Source organism: Typopeltis vanoorti, chromosome 8 (assembly GCF_054136105.1).
Source record: "Typopeltis vanoorti isolate ZY-2024b chromosome 8, IOZ_Tvanoo_1.0, whole genome shotgun sequence".
NCBI lineage: Eukaryota > Metazoa > Arthropoda > Arachnida > Uropygi > Thelyphonidae > Typopeltis > Typopeltis vanoorti.
This window is the reverse complement of record NC_143556.1, coordinates 45367635-45388269: the sequence shown is the minus strand read 5'-3', so window position 1 is coordinate 45388269 and position 20635 is coordinate 45367635. Positions and strand designations below refer to the sequence as shown.

The 20635-nt window shown below is 38.5% G+C and overlaps 1 protein-coding gene across 1 annotated transcript in view; it reads left to right on the top strand.

Moving 5' to 3' along the window:
- The window catches only part of LOC150103962 (three-prime repair exonuclease 1), a 63340-nt gene that overhangs the window by 17056 nt on the left and 25649 nt on the right, over window positions 1-20635 (top strand). The window contains exon 2 of the mRNA XM_090396654.1: window positions 13475-13746. Within this exon, the coding sequence (XP_090252780.1) occupies window positions 13479-13746 (268 nt within the window). The 5' untranslated portion in view covers window positions 13475-13478. The remainder of the gene's footprint in view (window positions 1-13474; window positions 13747-20635) is intronic.

Sequence of the window (20635 nt, the reverse complement as noted above, 5' to 3'; positions counted from 1 at the left end):
AATATACAAGTTAAATAGTAATGGCCCTAAAACAGATCCCTGAGGCACTCCACTAGTGACTTTCCTTTTCCTGGATATTGCACCCCCATACACAACTTGTTGATACCTATCAGATAGCCAGTCTCCAATCCAATGCACTAATCTAATATCCAACCCCATCTGCTCTAGTTTGACTGTCAACTTATCATGAGGTACTCTATCAAAAGCTTTTGCGAAATCCAAGTATATTACTGTGTATCCTTCTCCTCTGTCCAAGGAAGCAGTCACCTTATTGTAATAAGTAAGTAGATTACTAAAACACGACCTCCCTTTAGCAAATCCATGCTGTCCATCAAAGATTATACCATTGTTGTCAACCCAACTCTGGATCCTAGTTCTCACAAGCTTCTCCAACAACTTAACCACAACACCTGACACACAGATAGGCCTATAGTTTGATGCTTGAGTTCAGTCACCTCCTTTATGAAGTGGCACAATCTTGCCCTCCTTCCACTCTTTAGGGACTTGACTGAGTGCAAGACTCGTATTAAAAAAATATGTCAAGGCAGGTGTCAACTCTCTGGCACATTCCTTCAGAATACGCGGTGATATATTATCAAGTCCCACAGCCTTATTTACATCTAGTTTACTCAACTCCCCAAACACCTCTTGCTCACTTACAGTCAGTCTCTCCTCCCCATCATTAATATATAAATATTAATGCAAAATAATGTAATATGGTATAAACAATATGCAAAAATAGATTGAAAAAAAAAATTCTTTGACATTTTGACCTGTCTTATGAAATTATCAACAATTAACTGAGCAGTGGATTCTTCTCTTCATAAATCTTTTGTTAATAGCTCAAGTCATCCATTTCTTTTAGCCTTTAAAAACCATGACATCTCACAGAATGCTGTTGTCATCTCATTTGGCACATTTCAACCTGACACAAGAATGCTTTTTTGTTATTATTCATGACTTTAAAGAGGTAGATGATTTCCTGTGTGTGTGTCGGGGGTGGTGGGGGAGTAATATCTTGTATAGAGAGAATTTTGTGAAAAATTCTTATATAACGATTTTACTTGAGAAAGAAATTCAATATCAAATACTTGTAGTTTAATTAACAATTTTTTTTTAAGTGTTTTGTGTAATCTGGTAAAATATTAGAATGTATTGCTAAATTATGTGACTGCCAATATTGTGCAAACAAAGAGATTGACAGGATTAGAAATGTGTACCCGAGGCTATCGCCAGGCATGAAGGTCAGCGAAGTTACGGGGTTTTCCCGCCATGACTCAGCAATTTCATAAGGGGGAAGGAACCCCTGGTAGAACATCCGGGGAACTCGATTTGAAGAAGTCCCAAGGTCGTGAAGGTAGAATAAAAAGTAGACAGGTGCTCTGCTCCTGGCTTTCTCTAGCTATCGCTCTGGCTCTCTGTTCCTGAATTGTTCCTGTGTCGCTTCAAAGAGGTCCCTATGTCCAGCCATTCCAAGGATGGGGAAGGATGTCCCATTAGCAGTATTTCGATGATGATAGGAAATTTTTAACGACGGTGTCGGCTTTTTCCAGAATCCCATCGCAAAGTTCCTTAAGTGATCTCTGAGAATGCTGTATCGTAATTGCCATGGAGTAGTGTCCATTTGCGGTTCTAACAGGAAAGAAAAAAATTATGTTCGTGATCTCTAGGATCTTGAATGCTGAACTGGCTGAGACAGGTTTCAAGTAAGATTAATGTAGAACTGTTATGGATTGTGAACCTTAGAGAAGGGATTGTTGATTATATAGCGAAGTCGGAAAGCTGCACTTCTAATTTATTGTGAAATAGTTATCCAAAGAATTATGAGTATTGGTCAGTATTAAGAGTTAATGTTGGAAGGGAGATTAAATGTGAAGCTTAGTTAGGCATAATTCTGTTAATAATTGAGTTAATTTATTTTGAAGTGTGAGAAACTAACCACGTCTCTGAAATATATGTGAACATATATATTGATCTTTGTCTTTAAGCTAAAGGCTAGAAGTGCTCGTTTAAGTAATTTGAGAACCAGACACGTGCATTGCATTGTTACTTAGCAGAATTAATAAGAACCAGATGAATTTGATATGTGTGAAATCTTTTTCCTCTTGTTTTGTAATTTCCATATCTTAGTATGAATAAATTGTCTTGTTTGTTCATAACTTGCCTGATTTCGACTTACCAATGCACTTCTCATAAAAATATAGAAACCTGAATGTCCTTAAAGTTAAAGTTAACCACGACTGACTAATAGTAAGTTTCAAACGTTGCTTGATTTAGAACTGAGTTTTAGAGATAATTCTGTGTTCTGCTGAGCATTGGTGTAGCTAGAGCTTTTGCCGCCCTCACAATGCACCAAAATTACTACAAAAAGTCAAAACGATGTATAGGGAAATAAATTAAAATGCTATGTTTATTTTTGAAGTAAAACTTTAATTTCAACATTCTAAAATGTTATTTTTCTTGCTTTTCTGTTAGCAAAATCGTCAATGACATTGGCGAAGTCGAAGTCTATTTCATAGTAATGTAGGTAATTTGTAATCAGTTTTATATAGAAAAACTCCTCTCACAACTAACAACACTTAAAGCAATTGTGAGGAAAATTCGCTGGAGTATTACTGGGTAGCAGGGTTTTTCCTCCAACTCAGGTTTTTCATTCCGCATACAGACAAATCGTCCCTTCAGAACACACGCAATTTACAGAGAAAAAAATACTATTGGAGGTGGTGGTGGGCAGCAGATGGTGTTGATGGAGATGATTGGTAGTAGAGGTTCGGTGTGGTGCTGGAGACAGTTGTATAGTAGGTGTCCTCCCGCAGTGGGTCTTCGAACTCCTTGGAGGTGTCACGAATAATAATAATAATAATAATTACAATATTTTGAACTGAGTTCTTGAGATCGTATTTTAGAATTAACTGCAAAAGTTCAAAAAAGGTTCAAAGTGCCCCCCCCCCCCCAGCTATGCCTCTGCCGCTGAGCATTTCTCTTTCATGTATAGGAAAGACAAACAATTCCTGTGTGCGATCTTTAATGGCGCAGTCATTATACAAATAAATTTTTAAAGATCAGTGTAAGAGAAAGTCAGCTAGTTCACAAAGGAAATTGGTTCCAGCCAGAGGCAATTCCTGAATCTATACTCCACACACTTGAAGGTAGTATAGTTACGACCTTGTGAAGGGCGAGGGGAATCAAATTGTAGACTAAACGATTAAAGGTGATAAGAATAGCTCAAGCAACAATTATGACTGACAACAAAATAAATAATATAGATATTTTTACAAAGGCGCAGTACAACATAAACAAACTGAAATAAAAAAAAGTAACAAGCCAAAATAATAAATAACAATGTAAATATTACAGGGGGTGGGGGGACAATAGATCTAGCAGTATCACTGAGTAGCCATTTTCCTTATTCAATTCCATTATTACTCGATTATAAAAAGTAAGGAAATTACTCAGGCAAAACTTGCCCTTCACAAAACCATGTTTTTCCTTATACCGTATCGTATTCCTGTCCACCCAGTCCTGAATTCTGTCTTTCACCAATTTCCCTTACCTTAATCACCACTCCTGAGATGCTGATTGGCTTATAATTTGCTACTTCTGTCTTGGAGCCCCCTTTATGCAATGAGACTATTTTGTCCTTTTTCCTGCCCATTGACACCTTCCCAGAACATCAAGGCTTAAATTAAACAGTTTGGTCAGAGGAGCTGATAATTTCATAGCTATGTTTGTATTGAGGTTTTGCAAATTTTTAGCACCTCCATTTCTTCAACTGCTATTCTCCTATCAGCTGATGTCACCACCTAGATGGTACACTCCAACAAAATGTTTACTCAGTAATTCAGCTATTTGGTTTGGTTCTGTTACCTCCCCACCATCGACTCTTTTTAAAGTCATCCTTATATAGTCATTAATCCTTTTATTAGCCACATAGCAAAATAACTCATAAGGTTTCTTTTGGTCTCATCAGTTTGCTTGTTCTCATAATTAGCTTTGGCCTTTCTTACCATACTGATGACCCTTCTTAATTCCTCATGGGAATTGCTGTTCATTTTTATAATCCCTCCACAACCTTTTCTTTGTGTGCAGCTCCTGCTTAATGAAGCTATTCATCCATCTAATTGCTCTGATTTATCCTTCTGACTCTAGGTTCAGATACTACATTCTTCAAACCAGTAGCACGCTCAGGGTTTAATCTTGGGGGGGGGGATGAGTTGAGTAGGCAATTTGAGAATACACACTATGCATCGCATACGACCTATGACTGAGTATCTGCAATGAACGCTACTTCATAAGTTGTATAGAAATAGAAGACACAACATAAATAAAAAAAAAATGAATTTTATTAATTTGGAAAAGATTTTTGGAAAATTTTCTAGTGTTTTTTCATTTTTCTTTGGGAGGCAGGGCCCTTTGCCCCCCCCCCCCCTCTCTGGGTGCAGCACTGCTTCAAACACCCCTTGACCACCTCTCATACGCCAGCACCATTTCTTCCCTCCAAATTCATATGCTATTGCTCTGCTGAAAACTGTCTCTTCAGTTTGTCATAATCACCTGCTTTGTAATTCCACATCCCTTTTTAATAGAAAATTCTGCATGTCTGGAAATCTTGCAGGTCAAAACTACATGATCACGTTCTCCAAGCGGAGGCAGCATTGCTAGATTGGTTAGTGTTAAGTTCTCTAATTCAATAATCATATTACTATTACTATTATTACGGGCAACTCCAGGGAGTCATTAGACTCATCGAGGGAGGCACCAAATCATATTCATCACAACTATTCGACATTCATACAGTATCTATCATATCTCGCCTTAAACTCATTCACTGTCACAGCATCCACCACAGACTCAGGGAGTGCATTCCACTCATTCACTACTCTAAAAGTAAAGAACCCAGCTCTAACACCTTTACTAACCACACTTTTGCCCAGTTTCCATGGATGTCCCCTAGTCCTCCCACAACCAGCCCTGTTCTCAAAAATATCCTCTGAATTAACTTTATAGAAACCCTTCAGTAATTTGAATGTCTCAATCATATCTCACCTCCTCTGCCTATCAATCAATTTTTGCAACCCACAAATCCTCAACCTGTTGTCATAAGGTTCATTCCACAGACCTGCTATCATCTTGGTCGCTCACCTCTGGATCGTCTCCACCTCCTCCCGATCAAGAAGAAACCTAGCTGACCAAATCTGAGCACAGTAGTCGAGATGGGGTCTTATCAAGGCTCGATACAGAGGAACAATAACCTGCTTGTCTCTGTATGTCAACGTATTCTTCAGCAACCAAGTGATTTGATGAGCTGATTTGGCCCTTTTGCAATGTGTCCCCTAAATTTCAATTCCTTATCCACCAACACTCCTGAATCTCGTGCCTCGTCAATTTCCTGGAGCACGGTTCCACCAATGCAGTAACAATCTTTTCACCCCAAAATGCATAACCTTACATTTTGCCACATTAAATTGACATCCATTCTCCTTAGCCCAGACTTCCAATCTATCCAAATCATCCTGCAAAATTTTGACGTCATCTGCATTCACTATTGCCCTACCCAACTTCGCATCATCCGCAAACAAATGAACTGTTCCTCTCAGATCCTTTCCTATATCATTTATGAACAAATTAAACAGTAGTGGTCCAAGAACAGATCCTTGTGGAACACCACTAGTCACAGGCCGTCTTGTGGACTCTACTCCTGAGTAAACCACTCTCTGATATCTCTCCGTCAACCACCCTCCTATCCATTTCATCAACCCTATATCCATCCCCATATGCTGCAATTTACTGATTAGAATTCCATGTGGTAACCTGTCAAAGGCCTTAGCCAGGTCCAGTAGAATCACTGTAAACCCATTACCCTTATCCAGTTCAGCTGTCACTGTGTTATAATACGTGAGCAAGTTACTGAGGCATGACCTACCCTTCACAAAACCATGCTGTCTCCGATACAGTATCCTATTTTCTTCTATCCAATCTAGGCCAGTAATTTTCAACAGCAGCCTTGGAACCACTTTTGTGCAGCAGAACTATTTTCCCCTCTTTCCACCCCCTTGAGACTGACCCAGTCCTAAGGCTTAAATTAAACAAAATAATCAAGGGCACTGACAATTCTTTAGCCGCTTCACGTACGACACGAGCTGGTATACCATCCAATCCCACAGGTGTATTGACTTTGAGGTTCTGTAATAGACTAGCTACCTCTACTTCATTCATCACAATTCCAGTATAAGCTGTTGGTTCTTCCATTCCTGCAAAGTCACCACCTGGATGATATACTCTTGCAAAGTGCTCGCTCAGTAATTCCACAATATCAACTGATTCGGTTACCTCCCTACCCTCAGCATTTTTTAAGATCATTCTACCATGATCATTTTTCCTTTTACTTGCAACATATTGAAAAAACTGTTTGGGATTCTCTTTAGCCTGCGTGGCTAATTTCCTTTCGTAATCTGCTTTTGCTTTTCTTACCACCCTTGTTACCATCCTGGCCTGAGCTTTATACTGTTCCTGCGCCTGATGGTCACCCTTCTCCTTAAATTCCCTCCACAATTGTTTCTTTTTTTGCAGCTCAAGCTTAATAGTGTTATTCATCCATTTAACCCCTACTTGATTTATTATTCGGACTCTTGGTATACAGTCAACCATTGCCTCCTGCAAACAGTTCTTAATTACCTCCCATGCATTATCAACATCCAGCCCTTGGATGCTGCTCGCATTTATCTCACCATTTTCATTATCGATCACATCATCCATTCTTTCTGTATTTCTACATTCATTTACACTTTCAGCGACGCTCTCACACCTATCTGGCACTACCACGCAATTCTCTAGCACACCACCATTTTCTACATTCTGACTATCGTTAACGATGTCACTCTCGACACACGAAACACGCTTGAAATCCTCATTCTCTTTACACTTTCTGCACATATCAACTCCACTATCACTTTCTAACCAGACTCCCACCGCTCTTCGCAAGGCATACATCTCACAGACAGAACATTGCATAAATTCGTTTACATCAAAACTTTTAACCAAACAATGCGACCTGGCCGCCATTTTTTTCTTTATCGGTGCCATGTGTATGCTATCTTATCTTAAAAATAATAATTAAAATAACAGAAAACACGCAAAAATTTCACAGACACACCAAGAAACAAAAAGCAAACAATACTACTTAAAATTCTAGTAAAATATCTAATGTTAACACAAAAGACTCGTGTAGTTCGTATCTCCATTACATGTTGCCTTGAGTAATTATCTCAGCAGCTCTATAAAATACATTTCTTTCCCTGCCTGTGACCATTCCTCCACCCAATCTATATCCCAATAGTTGAAATCTCCATAATAATTACTCAACCTGTTAATAATTACTCGACTCAGCTTGCTAATATGTGACTGCATGACATCTACGTTCTGCAAATTACGGGGGGGGGGGGTTGCTGGAAAGTTCTGAAAACCCTAGAACCAAAATTATATTAATCCAACTGATATAACCTCAAGAAAGAACACACTAATAATTATATCAGTTGGTTTAATATCATTTTGGTTCTGGGTTTTTCAGAACTTTCCAGCACCCCTCCCCTCGTTATCCAGGAAGCATACGGGAGAATGTAGATGTCATGCAGTCACAAATTAGCATGATGAATACAGGTCAAATAATTATTATGGGGATTTCAACTATAGGGACATAGATTGAGAGGAGAAATGGTCACAATTATGAAGTAGTGGTGAGCATTCTAGGTGTTTATCAGAACTTTCCAGTCCCCCCTCCCCCCATATAGCAGTAGCCAATTATATCTTTAGTCCATTTGGCTTCTGTCTCACACCAGATAGCCTCAAATGAATCTTGTTATTCTCAAATGAATCCCCCTCCCCCTGATGTATGTCAACCCTTTTTGGCTTTAACTCCTCCCATTAATAAAACACTATATCCCTTGCATTCTATTCCTATGACTATATCATCCCCTGTCATCCATGTCTTACTAATGCCTGTTAGTTTTGTCCAAGTTGTGTTAACCAATGCCAGAAACTCATCAACCTTATTTCGAATACTTCTGGCATTAGTAAACATAAACTGCAATACCCCTTCATCCTACATCCTTCCTTACACCATGTGTTATTTAGCCAACTAAAGTTAACCAGGGTTCTGTTACTTTCATGGACAGTGCTCTGCTGAATTGGCCACTATTATTCCTCTACTCTCCTCCAAAATCATTAAAACAAGATCCATTGCTAACAAACACCCTTTTACAGGCCATCTTAAAACTCACCGAACCAACCTCACTACATCCTCTTTTATTCCATCTTCTCCTGTCCTTTGGAACAATCTCCTCACTCTGCCTTCTTCAAAGATTACAACCCTCAGCTGTTCAGGCAAAATGTGAATAGATTCCTCCTTTCTTCCATTTCTCTTGCTCACACAGCACTGGTGTGATATAGGTCTTGTGGCTTTTCTTGTGTGGACCAAATAAAAAACAACAACAAAAAAAAAACCCTGAGATTTTTCATCATGTGATCACTCTCCCACTTACTGACCTCTAGGTTTCCTGAACCCCATGCTCATCCCCCCCCCCCCAATATTCTAGTTTCTCTGCCTCTGTACTTCCTAACTCTCACTGAACAATACCATCTCAAGAATCTTGACACTAATTCTATTTAGAGGCAAGCGATCTACTATATATAAATCCTTCCTTCCATCAAACTCACTCCACAAATCCATAAACTACACACCATTCCTCCTGCACAATCTGTGCACTGACTTATTAGCAATCATAGGTTCTGGGTTCGAGGTTATATCGTAGTGTGTAGTGTTCGTGCAAGCTCCTGATAAGATAAGTATTATTTTCAGTTATCGTTGATAAAATTACTTAATATTGCGTAGTTTTGTTTGCCTTGCATATTTTAGTGCGTCTATTTGTGTGTTTTTAGTGTGTTATAACTTATTATTTGATAAAACACGTTGCAATAATTATGGCACCTGTACGAAGGTAAATGGCGGCCAGTAATGATGGTTCACCATCTTTATCAAAGAACGGTAGTATAAAAGAAATCAGTCAGTGTACTAGCTGTGAAATGTATGCTTTGCGGAGTGCGGTCAGAGTGTGGATAGATGATAAAGGATTGAATGTGTGTAGAAAATGTAGGGAGAATGAGGAATTGAAGTGTATTTCGGATCGTGAGTGTGATATTTTTGTTAAACTTCAGAATGAAGAAAATAGCGATAAGACAAGAAACGGCAAGGTTGTACATGAGAATTATGAGAGTGTGAATGTAGAAAGTGTGAATGATAGCATTAATGGTTTCTCAGCGAATAAAAAAGATGAGATAGATGCATTGAGTGAGATCGCGTTGTTGAATGGTGCGATAGAAAGGGCAAAACAGCAGCTAGAGTGCATGAACAAAAGTCGACTGAATGAACCAACCAATAATAAAAGGTATGACAGGAAAAATAGGCGTATGAATGTGAACATGAACAAAATGAAGGATAGAGTGCTGTATGGAGACTCGTTAGTACGAGGTGTGTTAGTAGAGGATTTGACAAAATCGTACCAACCTGGTGTGACCATAAAGGATGTAACTGAGTCTATTAGAGAGCAAAAGGAAAGGGTGAAAGAAATGATTGTTGTGGCAGGTACGAATGATTTGAAAGGAGATAAAATGTAAATGATAGAAGACCTGAATGAATTGTTTGAGGTAGCAAAAGAAAAGAGTGAGAGAGTTAGAATGATTAGTCTTTTGCCACGGTATGATAGTGAAATGTTTAAAAAGAGGGCCATAATTGCGAATGACTTTATGTGTGGGTTATGTATGACGAGTGGTGTGGAATTTGTGGACGTGTGGAGTGAGTTTGATGGGCGAAAGGATCTATATAAGATGGATGGCTTGCATTTGAATGGTTATGGTGTAAGAAGACTTGAGAAAGTGTTGCTGAATGTAGTGGATGTGCAAATTCAGGGAAACTAGATTTGTTAAGGGGGGGAGTAGATATACAGTCCTTAGGGAGGCAGTTGAATGTAAGAATGAATATAATATGCTAGAGCAAATAAGGACAACAAACCAGAGTGGGATAGTTAATATAAGGCATCAAGGTAGGGTTGGGGCTAATGGGGGTCTTAAATTCATGTACACTAATACTAGGAGTATTAGGAACAAGAAGGAAGAGTTTTTGGCCATGGTTGGCACTTCCAGACCACAGGTTATTGGTATTAGTGAAACATGGCTGACTGTAGATTATAAAGCTAGTGGGATTGAATGTGATGGGTATAGTGTGTTCAGGAATGACAGAGAGAATAAAATGGGGGGAGGAGTATTGTTGATGATAGCTGATGAGCTACAGCCAAGGAGAATAGAAGTTGAATTGCAGGATAGAGAAAAGAGCACATTTGAGGCCATTTGGTGTGAGATTGTGGCTAGCAGAACTAAATATACAATTGGGTGCTGCTATAGAACCAGGTGATGGAAAAGATGGTGGTGACAGTATGCACAAGCAAATAGAAGAAATGAGTGGAAGGAAGGTGATTATTATGGGAGATTTCAACTATGGTCACATTGATTGGAGTGAGGAGAGGACACACGGGAGGAAGGAATTGGATTTTATGCGGTTATTAAGGGATAACTATCTGCGACAGCATGTAATGGAAAATACTAGGGGTCAGAGAGTGCTTGACCTAGTGATTACATCTCTGGATTTGGCTATAACAAATATGACCACATTGCCACCAATCGGTGAGAGTGATCATAGGGTCTTAACTTGGGAGGTGGCTAAAGGTGTAGAATTTTCAATTAAGACAAGGTACATGTGGAATTATCGGGCTGGAAAGTATGACAAGTTTAGGAGTTTGATTGGCTCAGTGCCATGTCATGTACAACTGCAAGGACTAGAAGTTGATAGTGCATGGGAGGTAGTTAAGAAGTGCTTGCATGAAGCAATGGCTGACTGTATACCTAGAGTCCGAATAATAAATCGACTAGGGGTTTAACCCTAAATGGATGAATAACACCATTAAGCTTGAGCTGCAAAAAAAGAAACAACTATGGAGGGAATTTAAGGAGAAAGGTGACCAGCAGGCACATGAACGGTATAAAACGCAGGCCAGAAGGGTGACGAGTGTGGTAAAAAAAACAAAAACGGATTATGAAAGAACATTGGCCATGCAGGCTAAAGAGAATCCTAAACAGTTTTTTAGATATGTAGCAAGTAAAAGGAAAAATGTACATGGCAGAATGATTTTAAAGAATGCCGATGGTAGGGAGGTAACTGAATCAGTTGAGATAGCTGAGTTACTGAGTGAGCACTTTGCAAGAATATATCATCCAGGTGGTGACATTGCAGAAACGAATAAACCAGTAGATTATACGGGAATTGTGGTGAATGAAGTGGAGGTGAGTAGTCTATTGCATAACCTCAATGTCAATACATCTGTGGGATTGGATGGTATACCAGCTCGTGTAGTACGAGAAGCAGCTAAAGATTTGTCAGTACCCTTGACCATTTTGTTTAATTTGAGTATCGGGTCTGGGTTAGTCCCGAGCGGGTGGAAGGAGGGGAAAATAGTTCCACTGCATAAAGGTGGTTCCAAGACTGCTGTTGTAAATTACCGACCGATTAACATATCAGGAATCATTGTCAAGGTCTTAGAGAAATTAGTCAAGAAAAGAATACAGGATTGGATAGATGAAAATGGGATATTGTATGGGGGACAACATGGTTTTGTGAAGGGTAGATCATGCCTCAGTAACTTGCTCACGTTTTATAACACAGTGACGGCTGAACTGGATAGGGGTAATGGGTTTACAGTGATACTACTGGACCTTGCCAAGGCCTTTGACAGGATACCACATGGAACCCTAATCAGTAAACTGGAGCAGATGGGGATAGATATAGGGTTGGTAAGATGGATAGGAGGGTGGTTGAAGGAGAGATACCAGAGAGTGGTTTATTCAGGAGTGGAGTCAAAAAGACGTCTTGTGACTAGTGGAGTGCTGCAGGGCTCTGTTCTTGGACCACTGCTTTTCAATTTGTTCATCATTGATATTGGAAAGGATTTGAGAGGAAGTGTTCACTTGTTTGCTGATGATGCAAAGTTGGGTAGAGCAATTGTGAGTGCACAAGATGTCAAAATTTTACAGGATGATTTGGATAGTTTGGAGGACTGGGCTAGGAAAAATGGATGTCAGTTTAATGTGGCAAAGTGTAAGGTGACAATAGTTCCACTTTGGGGTCAAAAGAACAGCAGCAGTATATCGCATTGTTGGAACCGTACTCCCGGAGATTGATGAGGCCAGGGATTTGGGAGTGCTGATGGATAGGGAGTTGAAGTTTAGGGGGCACATTGCAAAAGTGACTAAAACAGCTCACCAAATCACTTGGCTTATGAAAAATACTTTAACATGCAGAGACAAACAAGTTGTTGTTCCTCTGTATCGAGCCTTGATAAGACCCCATCTGGACTTCTGGGCCCAGTTACGGGCACCAGGGTTTCTTTGTGATGGGGAGGAAGTGGAGAGGGTCCAGAGACGAGTGACCAAGATGATAGCAGGTCTGTGGAATGAACCTTATGAGAATAGGTTGAGGATTTGTGGGTTGCAGAAATTGGACGATAGGTGAAGGAGGGGTGATATGATTGAGACATTCAAATTACTGAAGGGTTTTTATAAGATTGATCCAGAAGATATTTTTGAAAATATGACTGGTGGTGGGAGGACTAGGGGCCATGCATGGAAGCTGGGCAAGAGCGTGGTTGACAAGGGTGTTAGAGCTAGGTTTTTTACTTGGAGAGTGGTGAATGAGTGGAATAAGCTTCCAGAGTCTGTTGTGGGTGCTACGACCGTGAATGAGTTCAAGGCAAGATATGATAGATACTGTGTGAATGTTGAATAGTTGTTCCAGACATGATGTTAGGGCCTCCCTCGATGAGTCTGTCGACTCCTTGGAGTTTCCCGGAACAATAATAATAATAATAGCTCTCTGTCACAGCTCCATACCATGGCATTATGCAAAGAAAAGCTAGGAGTATGTGTGATTCCAAGAAGAGAGATCTGATCTTGACTATTAAGTATTATCAAAGGTATAAAGGGGTGAAAAAGAGGGCTTTTTACAAGAAAATAGACAAAACAGTATTTTGGAAGCATTATGATTAGATTGTTATTGCCCCATTGAGACCAGCTAACTCACCTTCAGTTGAAAAGCTGATAAAAGTTCTTTGTATCGTTTATATCCTAGATGAGATTCTAACCAAAGAGCTTCGCCTATAATGACTAAACCTTTGATTTTTTAAAAAGTATATTTGTATAGTGTTAATCTTCTGCTTCCCCCCCCCTTTTCTTTTATTAATCGCATTTTTCATTTATCGAGAAACTTGTAAGATCTAAATTCGGTTATTCACAGTTATACTTTTTTCCTTTTAAAAAAATATTGTATATATCTGTAGCAGTTTTGGATAAATTGATATATATATTTTTACCACAGAAAAATGTCTACAGACTCAATAGCCACAGAAGGATGTACTGTGAAACCTAACCTTCCCATTGTTTCTACATTAGTTTTTATGGATTTGGAAACAACAGGTCTACCATTTGATGTTGGTAAAAAAAATGTTCATATTACAGAGTTATCTCTAGTTGCTGTGAATAGACAAGATTTTGAAACTGCTATAAAATTGCCTCTGAGAGTTATAAATAAACTAACTTTATGTGTAAAACCAAGGACAAATATATCATTTGGATCAATGGAGATTACAGGTATTTAATATATATATATATATATTTTTTTTTTTATAATTTACTGCCATTTATATAATCTTCCTTAGTTGTATTGCCAAAAGTGATATGAGTTTTATAATATTTTGAAACTATTAGAAAATTGCCCTCTGAGAATTTTTTTAAACTCACATAACACTTTTGTTTTACCCCGTACTTATATGAATACTTTAAAAAAATAAAGAAAAGTCCCATCAGTAAATGCAAAATAAGGTCAATAATTAAAAATGTAATAAATGAGAAATGAAATATTCATAATATCATCCCATATTTTTCAGGTGTATGAATGCAGTAGGTTTATCATCATCATCATCATCACGAACCATGGGCTCACTGCCCGTTGATGTCTGATGCCTGTTTCACTATCTTCTTCCACCTTTCTTTGTCCAGTGCACAGTATTGCAGTTTTTGTACACCCATTCCACACAAGTCTTTTATATCATCTATCCATTCTCTGTATGGTCTACCTCTTCTGTTTAAACCATCCAATATACCAAACATAAATGTCCTTATCTTCCGGTCCACACTCATTCTACAGATGTGTCCAAATAATTGCAGCTTCCGTTTTATAATCTTCTGCATTAGATTCTGTTTTGGTTGTATCTTCTGATAGAGCTCTTCATTGGTGATTTTCTGTACCCATCCTATTCTTAGAATCTTCCTGTAACAAGTTCTTTCAAATGACAAAATTCTTTTTCTTGATTCCTTATTTATTACCCACGTTTCAGATCCGTACAGTACACCGCTGAAGATGCATGTTTCCAGTACTCTTAGTTTTGTTTGCAGACTGATTACTTTACTTTTCCAGATGTTATCCATGGCCTTCAGATTTGTTCTTCCCTTTGCAATCCTGATCTTTATTTCTTTTTTACAGTCCAAGTCATATGTCCGTTTACTTCCCAAATATGTGAATTGTTCTACATTTTCTATATCAGTTCCATCCACTTGTAGCTTTTGTTTCATGTTCTTCTCACCAAATACCATTGTCTTTGTTTTCTCAAAGTTCATAACAAGTCCAAATCTCTTCCATTCCTCATTTAACAGTTTTAGTGTTTTTTGTAGTTCTCTTTTGTCTTCTTCAATAATAACAATGTCATCTGCAAATCTCAGATTGTTAATTCTCATTCCGTGTACAGATATTCCTTTGGCATCTTCTTTCATTTTATTCCATTGCTCTTTCTAAATGTGCGATGAAAATGCTTGGTGATATTGGGTCTCTTTGTCTAGTACCTCTGCTTGTTTTAAACCATTTCCCCAAATCATCACCTATTCTAACTGCTGCAACTGCATTCTGATAAACATCTTTTAATATAGCTATTAGTTTTTTTATCAATTCCATAGGATTCCAGAACTGCTAATGTCACTTTCTGGTCAATACTGTCAAATGCTTTCTGAAAATCAACAAAGCAAGTATATATGTTTTTGTTTTTTCTCCTAGCTTTCTCTGCTATTAACCTCATTGTCAAAATCTGTTGAATTGTAGTTGTATCCTTCCTAAATCCTGCTTGCTCGTCTGCAAGGTATGCTTCCAATTGTGTTCTCAATTGTTCTGTCAGTATGATCATCATCACTTTACCAAGGTGACTTATCAAGGCAATTGTTCTATAATTTTTACATTCTAGCTTATTTCCTTTCTTTTATAATGTTACTAATATTGATTTCGCCCACTCCTCTGGCATTTTCCCTTCTTTCCATACCATATTACATAGTTGGTGCATTTCTGTAACCATACCTTCACCACCATATTTAATCATTTCTCCAGTAATGTTATCGTTACCAGGACTCTTGTTGTGTTTTAGCCGTCCTATTGCTTTTTCTACCTCTCCTCTTAAAATGTCCATATCATGCTCATTACCTGGTGGTGATATCTGAATCTAGTTTATCTTCATATAACTCACTACAGTATCTTGTCCACCGCTGTACAATTTTTTTCTTTATTCATCAATACTTTGCTTTTTCATCTTTAATTGTGGTCTGTTTTGGTTGCCACTTTCTATTAATGGTTCTGATCATTTTGTATAACTCCCTTGTTTTATGCTCTCCATAGTACTGTTCTATATTGTTGCAATGTGCTTCTAACCATTTCATCTTATCCATTCTGACTGCTTTTTTCACCTCATTACACTTTCTTCTATATTACTCTTCTATTTGTTCTGATGTATCCCTTCTTATCTTCAACATTCTTTTCTCCTGTACTGACTTCAGTGTTTCTTGTGTAATCCATTTCTTCTTGATCTTCTGGTACTGTTTCTTCAACTGCATCTTCTATTGCCTTCATTCCTCTTTTCACTCTTAAATTCGAGTTTTTTTCTTTCTCCACACTTTTAAGTTTCTCTTCTAACACTGTTCTGTACCTTCTTCCTATTTCTGCTTCACTTATTCATGCTGCATCTCTTCTATTTTGATGTTGGGGTTTATATATTTTTTTTTAGTTTCATCTTGATGTTTGCAATCACTAAACTATGGTCCGAGTCTATATCCGCTCCTTGAAAAGTTCGACATTGCTGTACTGATGTTATCCATCTTCTTTTAATCATAATCATATCAATCATGTTTTTGGTTTTCCCATCATTTGATCGCCTCATCCATTTTCTACACTCCTTTTGTTGGAATCGTGTGTTACAGATCATCATCTCGTGGTCCACAGCAAATTCTAACAATTTTTTACCTCGTTCATTTCTTTCTCCGAAACCATATTTTCCCATGACTCTTTCCCAACCATCATTATCTATTCCAACTTTGGCATTCCAATCTCCTTCAATAAATAGCACATCTTGCTTTGGTATTGTTTCTATTGTCTCTGTCAGATCTTTGTAGAATAAGTCAATATCCTCATCTGTGCTGTCAGATGTGGGTGCATATATCTGGACTATTGATATGTTGAATGGCTTTGCCTGAAATCTTGCTACTATGATTCGTTCATTAACTGGTTTGTAGCCTAACAGTGCCTCTCGCGCTCTTTTGCTAAGAAGGAAGCCAACTCCTGCTTCGTGCATGGTGTCATGTCCTGACCATATTACTTCACATCCATTGATCTCTCCAGATGATGTCCATCTCATCTCTGCCAATCCTAGTATATTCCACCGATATCTCTTCATTTCCTCGCAAAGTAGTTCTAATTTTCCTGACATCCAGAGTGTCCGCACATTCCACGTTCCTACTGATAACAGTTCTGTTAGTTTTAGTTTCCTTTCGGTATCCCACTTTTCGATCCAACACCGATTGGTATCGCGGGCCTTGTTTATCTGGCTGGCATGCTGTAGCTGTTGATTGTATAGGCATCAGATAACAATGATGTTTTTTCTTTACGGTCAGAGCATCAACACTCATCTGATCGACCCTCCTCCTTTATCAAGGCTTGGGACTGGCATGAGACCCCTAAGGATCCCATGGCAGAGTTAGTAGGTTTATACAATACATTAAAAAAAAGATAATTGCAACATGGTCATATTCATTACAGTCAAATTCTCAGATGCTGTTACCAGGTCAAGCACTCTCACACCCCTAGTATTTTCAATTACATGCTGTCTCAGATAGTTATCCCTTAATAATTGAATAAAATCCAGTTCCTTCCTCATGTGTCCTCTCCTCCTTCCAATCAATGTTACCATAGTTGAAATCCCCCATAAATAATTACCCTCCTCCCACTCATTTCATCAATTTGTTTATGTATACTATCTCCACCATCTATTCCATCACCTGGTCTATAGCAGCACCCAACTGTATATTTTGTTCTGCCAGTCTCAATCTCACACCAAATAGTCTCAAATAAGCTCTTTTCACTATCCTGCGATACAACTTCAATTCTCCTTGGCTGCAGCTCATGAGCTATCATCAATAACACCCCTCCCCCCATTTTATTCTCTCTGTCCCTCCTAAGCACACTATAACCTGCACATTCTATCCCACTAACTATATCATCTTCCATCAGCCATGTTTCACTAATGCCAATAACCTGTGGCCAGGAAGAGCCAATCAAGGCCAAAAATTCTTCCTTCTTGTTCCTAATACTCCTGGCATTAGTATACATGAAATGCAGTGGTCCCTTTGTCCTACCTAATATTAGAAATGAACTTGATGTTGTTAGCACCCAGGAAGTGTTTACAGAACTAATCTCAGGTTGTATGGCCACTTAAACAGAATGGGAGAGGAAAGATTATCAAAACAAGTGTTCCTGCCAGGTTTGCAGGAAAAAGAGCCAGAGGAAGACCAAGATATAGGTGGATTGATACAGTAAAAAGTGCCTTAGAAGATAGGAATATAAGATTTAATAATGTTGGAGTCTTGATAGGTAACAAATTGATTTGGAAGTTAGTAATGATGTAAGTTTTTCATGTATTACTATCATATCCTGTACACCCCTTGAGGGTACATGTCAGGAATTTGGATGATCAAAATAATGCTCTTGCCAGGATAGTAAGACACCAAAATAGCAGAAAAGTGTCTAAATAATAGGGCACTTTACTTGGTGGTAGCCATCAGAGAAAGGAGGGAGCAACTGTTGATATTCATTAATATGTGATGGTGACAATTTTCAAAATGAGAAATTTGAGAGTGACCTTATTTGTGTTTATGGTTCCATAGAAAGTTCTAGTAAGAAAGCAACAGAGAAATTATTTGAGTTATTAAAGAAGACTGCCAATATGAAGAAGGAAATGCTGGTTCTTGCTGGAGACCAAAAGAGTACAAGCAGGAAATGGATTCCAGTCATACAAGAATATTTTGGAAAAAATCTTTTAAAAGGAAGAAAAGACATTGCCAATAATAATAATGGCAAACACCTGTTAGGTTTCTACTCAGTGATATTGCTTAAATGTACAGAGAATGAACACACACACGCGCGCAACAAGAAAACTCTTATTAATGTTATTGTTGATAATTGTGAATAATATTGATTATGGTTATGATTTATGAGGCGTGATTAATATGTTATATCTTTTATGTTATACTAGATATTGGCAGTATCGTGCTGTTGCACAATAGAATAATGCCAGCAAAGACATACATTGCTTGGAAAGAAGTCAATGGACACCATAGTGTGAAGAACAAACAGCTATGGCAGCTGTCTTAATAAGATTATGGGACCTCCTTTTTCCTGCGATGACTGCAGCAATCCTACGGCCAAACTATCCACAAGTGTACAATAGCAATCAATGGGAATTTTGATTCATTCTTCCTGTGGGCATGTAATGACTGTTGTGGGACGGACGTGCTTTGACTTCACCTGATGTTCCAGTTCATCTCACAGATGTTCAGTAGGGTTGAGATGAGGGTTCTGGAGCCAGAAAATGTGTGGTGACATTTATGTTTGCAAACCATGCAGTTACAGTAGCCCAGACACAGTGCATTATAAGAGCTATAGAATCACTTATATAGCTATAGAAAGTAGGAAGCATTGTTCAGAATGTTCAGATACCTCTCAGAATTCAGTGTTTGTGGCACCATAAACAGATTTCTGAGGCCAAACCAAGAAAAACAGGACCATACCATCACACCTCCACCTTTGAATTTCATAGTTGGGGTTATGTACTCTGGTAAGAGATATTCAACAGGCATCCACCACACCTCCACCCATCATTCTGCTCAGTAGAGGGTGTAATGTGATTCATTGCTCTTTAACACAGTTTTCCAAGCTTTCACATCTGACTACACACTGTTTGCACCACTGAAGATGACACTGCATGTTGGTTCAGGTGATATGGGGCTTACATATTGCAGTCGTACCATGAAAACCCATGTTGTGAGTCTCGGTTCTGAATGTTTTTGTGCAGATTGGTGTTCCAGTCAATGTGCCAAATTCTGCATTCAACAGGTCTGTCAATGAATGGCTGTTTTTACATATTATCCTCTGTACTCCACCCTATGGTCACTTTCAGTGAGTGTGGTGGGTCATCCACTGTGGGTAGCACTTGCAATTGACTTCTTGTACTTCTAACAATCAGTGATACTATGGTATTGCTGATTGTTGACTTGGGATGACCCAATTTGTGAACAATTTGCCAAAAAGATAGATCTGCAACATGTCATCCTATTGTTATGCTTCTTTTAAATTCTGTCAATTTCCTTCATGCAACTATATCATCCAGACACAGTCACACAATAGAATATTAAGAGAGTTAATCACAACAAATATAAACAAAACAGTTGTTTCCTGTATTTATGATTTAGGAGCATCATATTCCTCCAATTTATACTGGCTACAAACACATGACTCATTACATGGCATGATTCACCTTGCCCATGGAGGTGCCTGTTGACTTCTTTCTAAGCAGCATATTTGTTAGGGGGGGGGGGGGATAAGAGATTTTGTTCGGTGTAGTGTGTGTGTGAAAAATGCATTTGCTATTAAATATTAACAATTTGTGGAAAGAAATCAGACTGTTGAGTGAATATGTTAGAATTGTTTTGAGATTTTGCATGCCAAAGGTGGGAAAATGTTTAGGCAAAATTGTTAATAAAATTAAGTGGCAGAAAGTCAGAATAATGAATGATGAAGGCACCATGAAAGAAATAACTTATGTGGAGTCCTTCATAGGACAAAGCAAGAGCTCAAACAATTGCAGAAACATCAAGTAGGCGATAGAGATGAGAAAGAACAAAGTGTGAGGTAAGAAAAAGGAATGTATGACAAAGCAAGAAAAGGAGAACAAGGAGAAAGTTTATTTGATGATTATTCTGTGATTTTTTATTTTATTCTTGTGGGATTCCCCCAGATCCTCGACTGCCCCTTAGGACTGGTTGAGCCCTCCTAATGAGGGATTAAGTATTTTTTGATAGCAGCGTGTGTTCACGGGGCCGGTTTGCCTGTTCTAGGGGATGAAAAACCTGAGTTTCCTGGAGAAAAAACCCTCTACCTCCGTATGAGACTGGC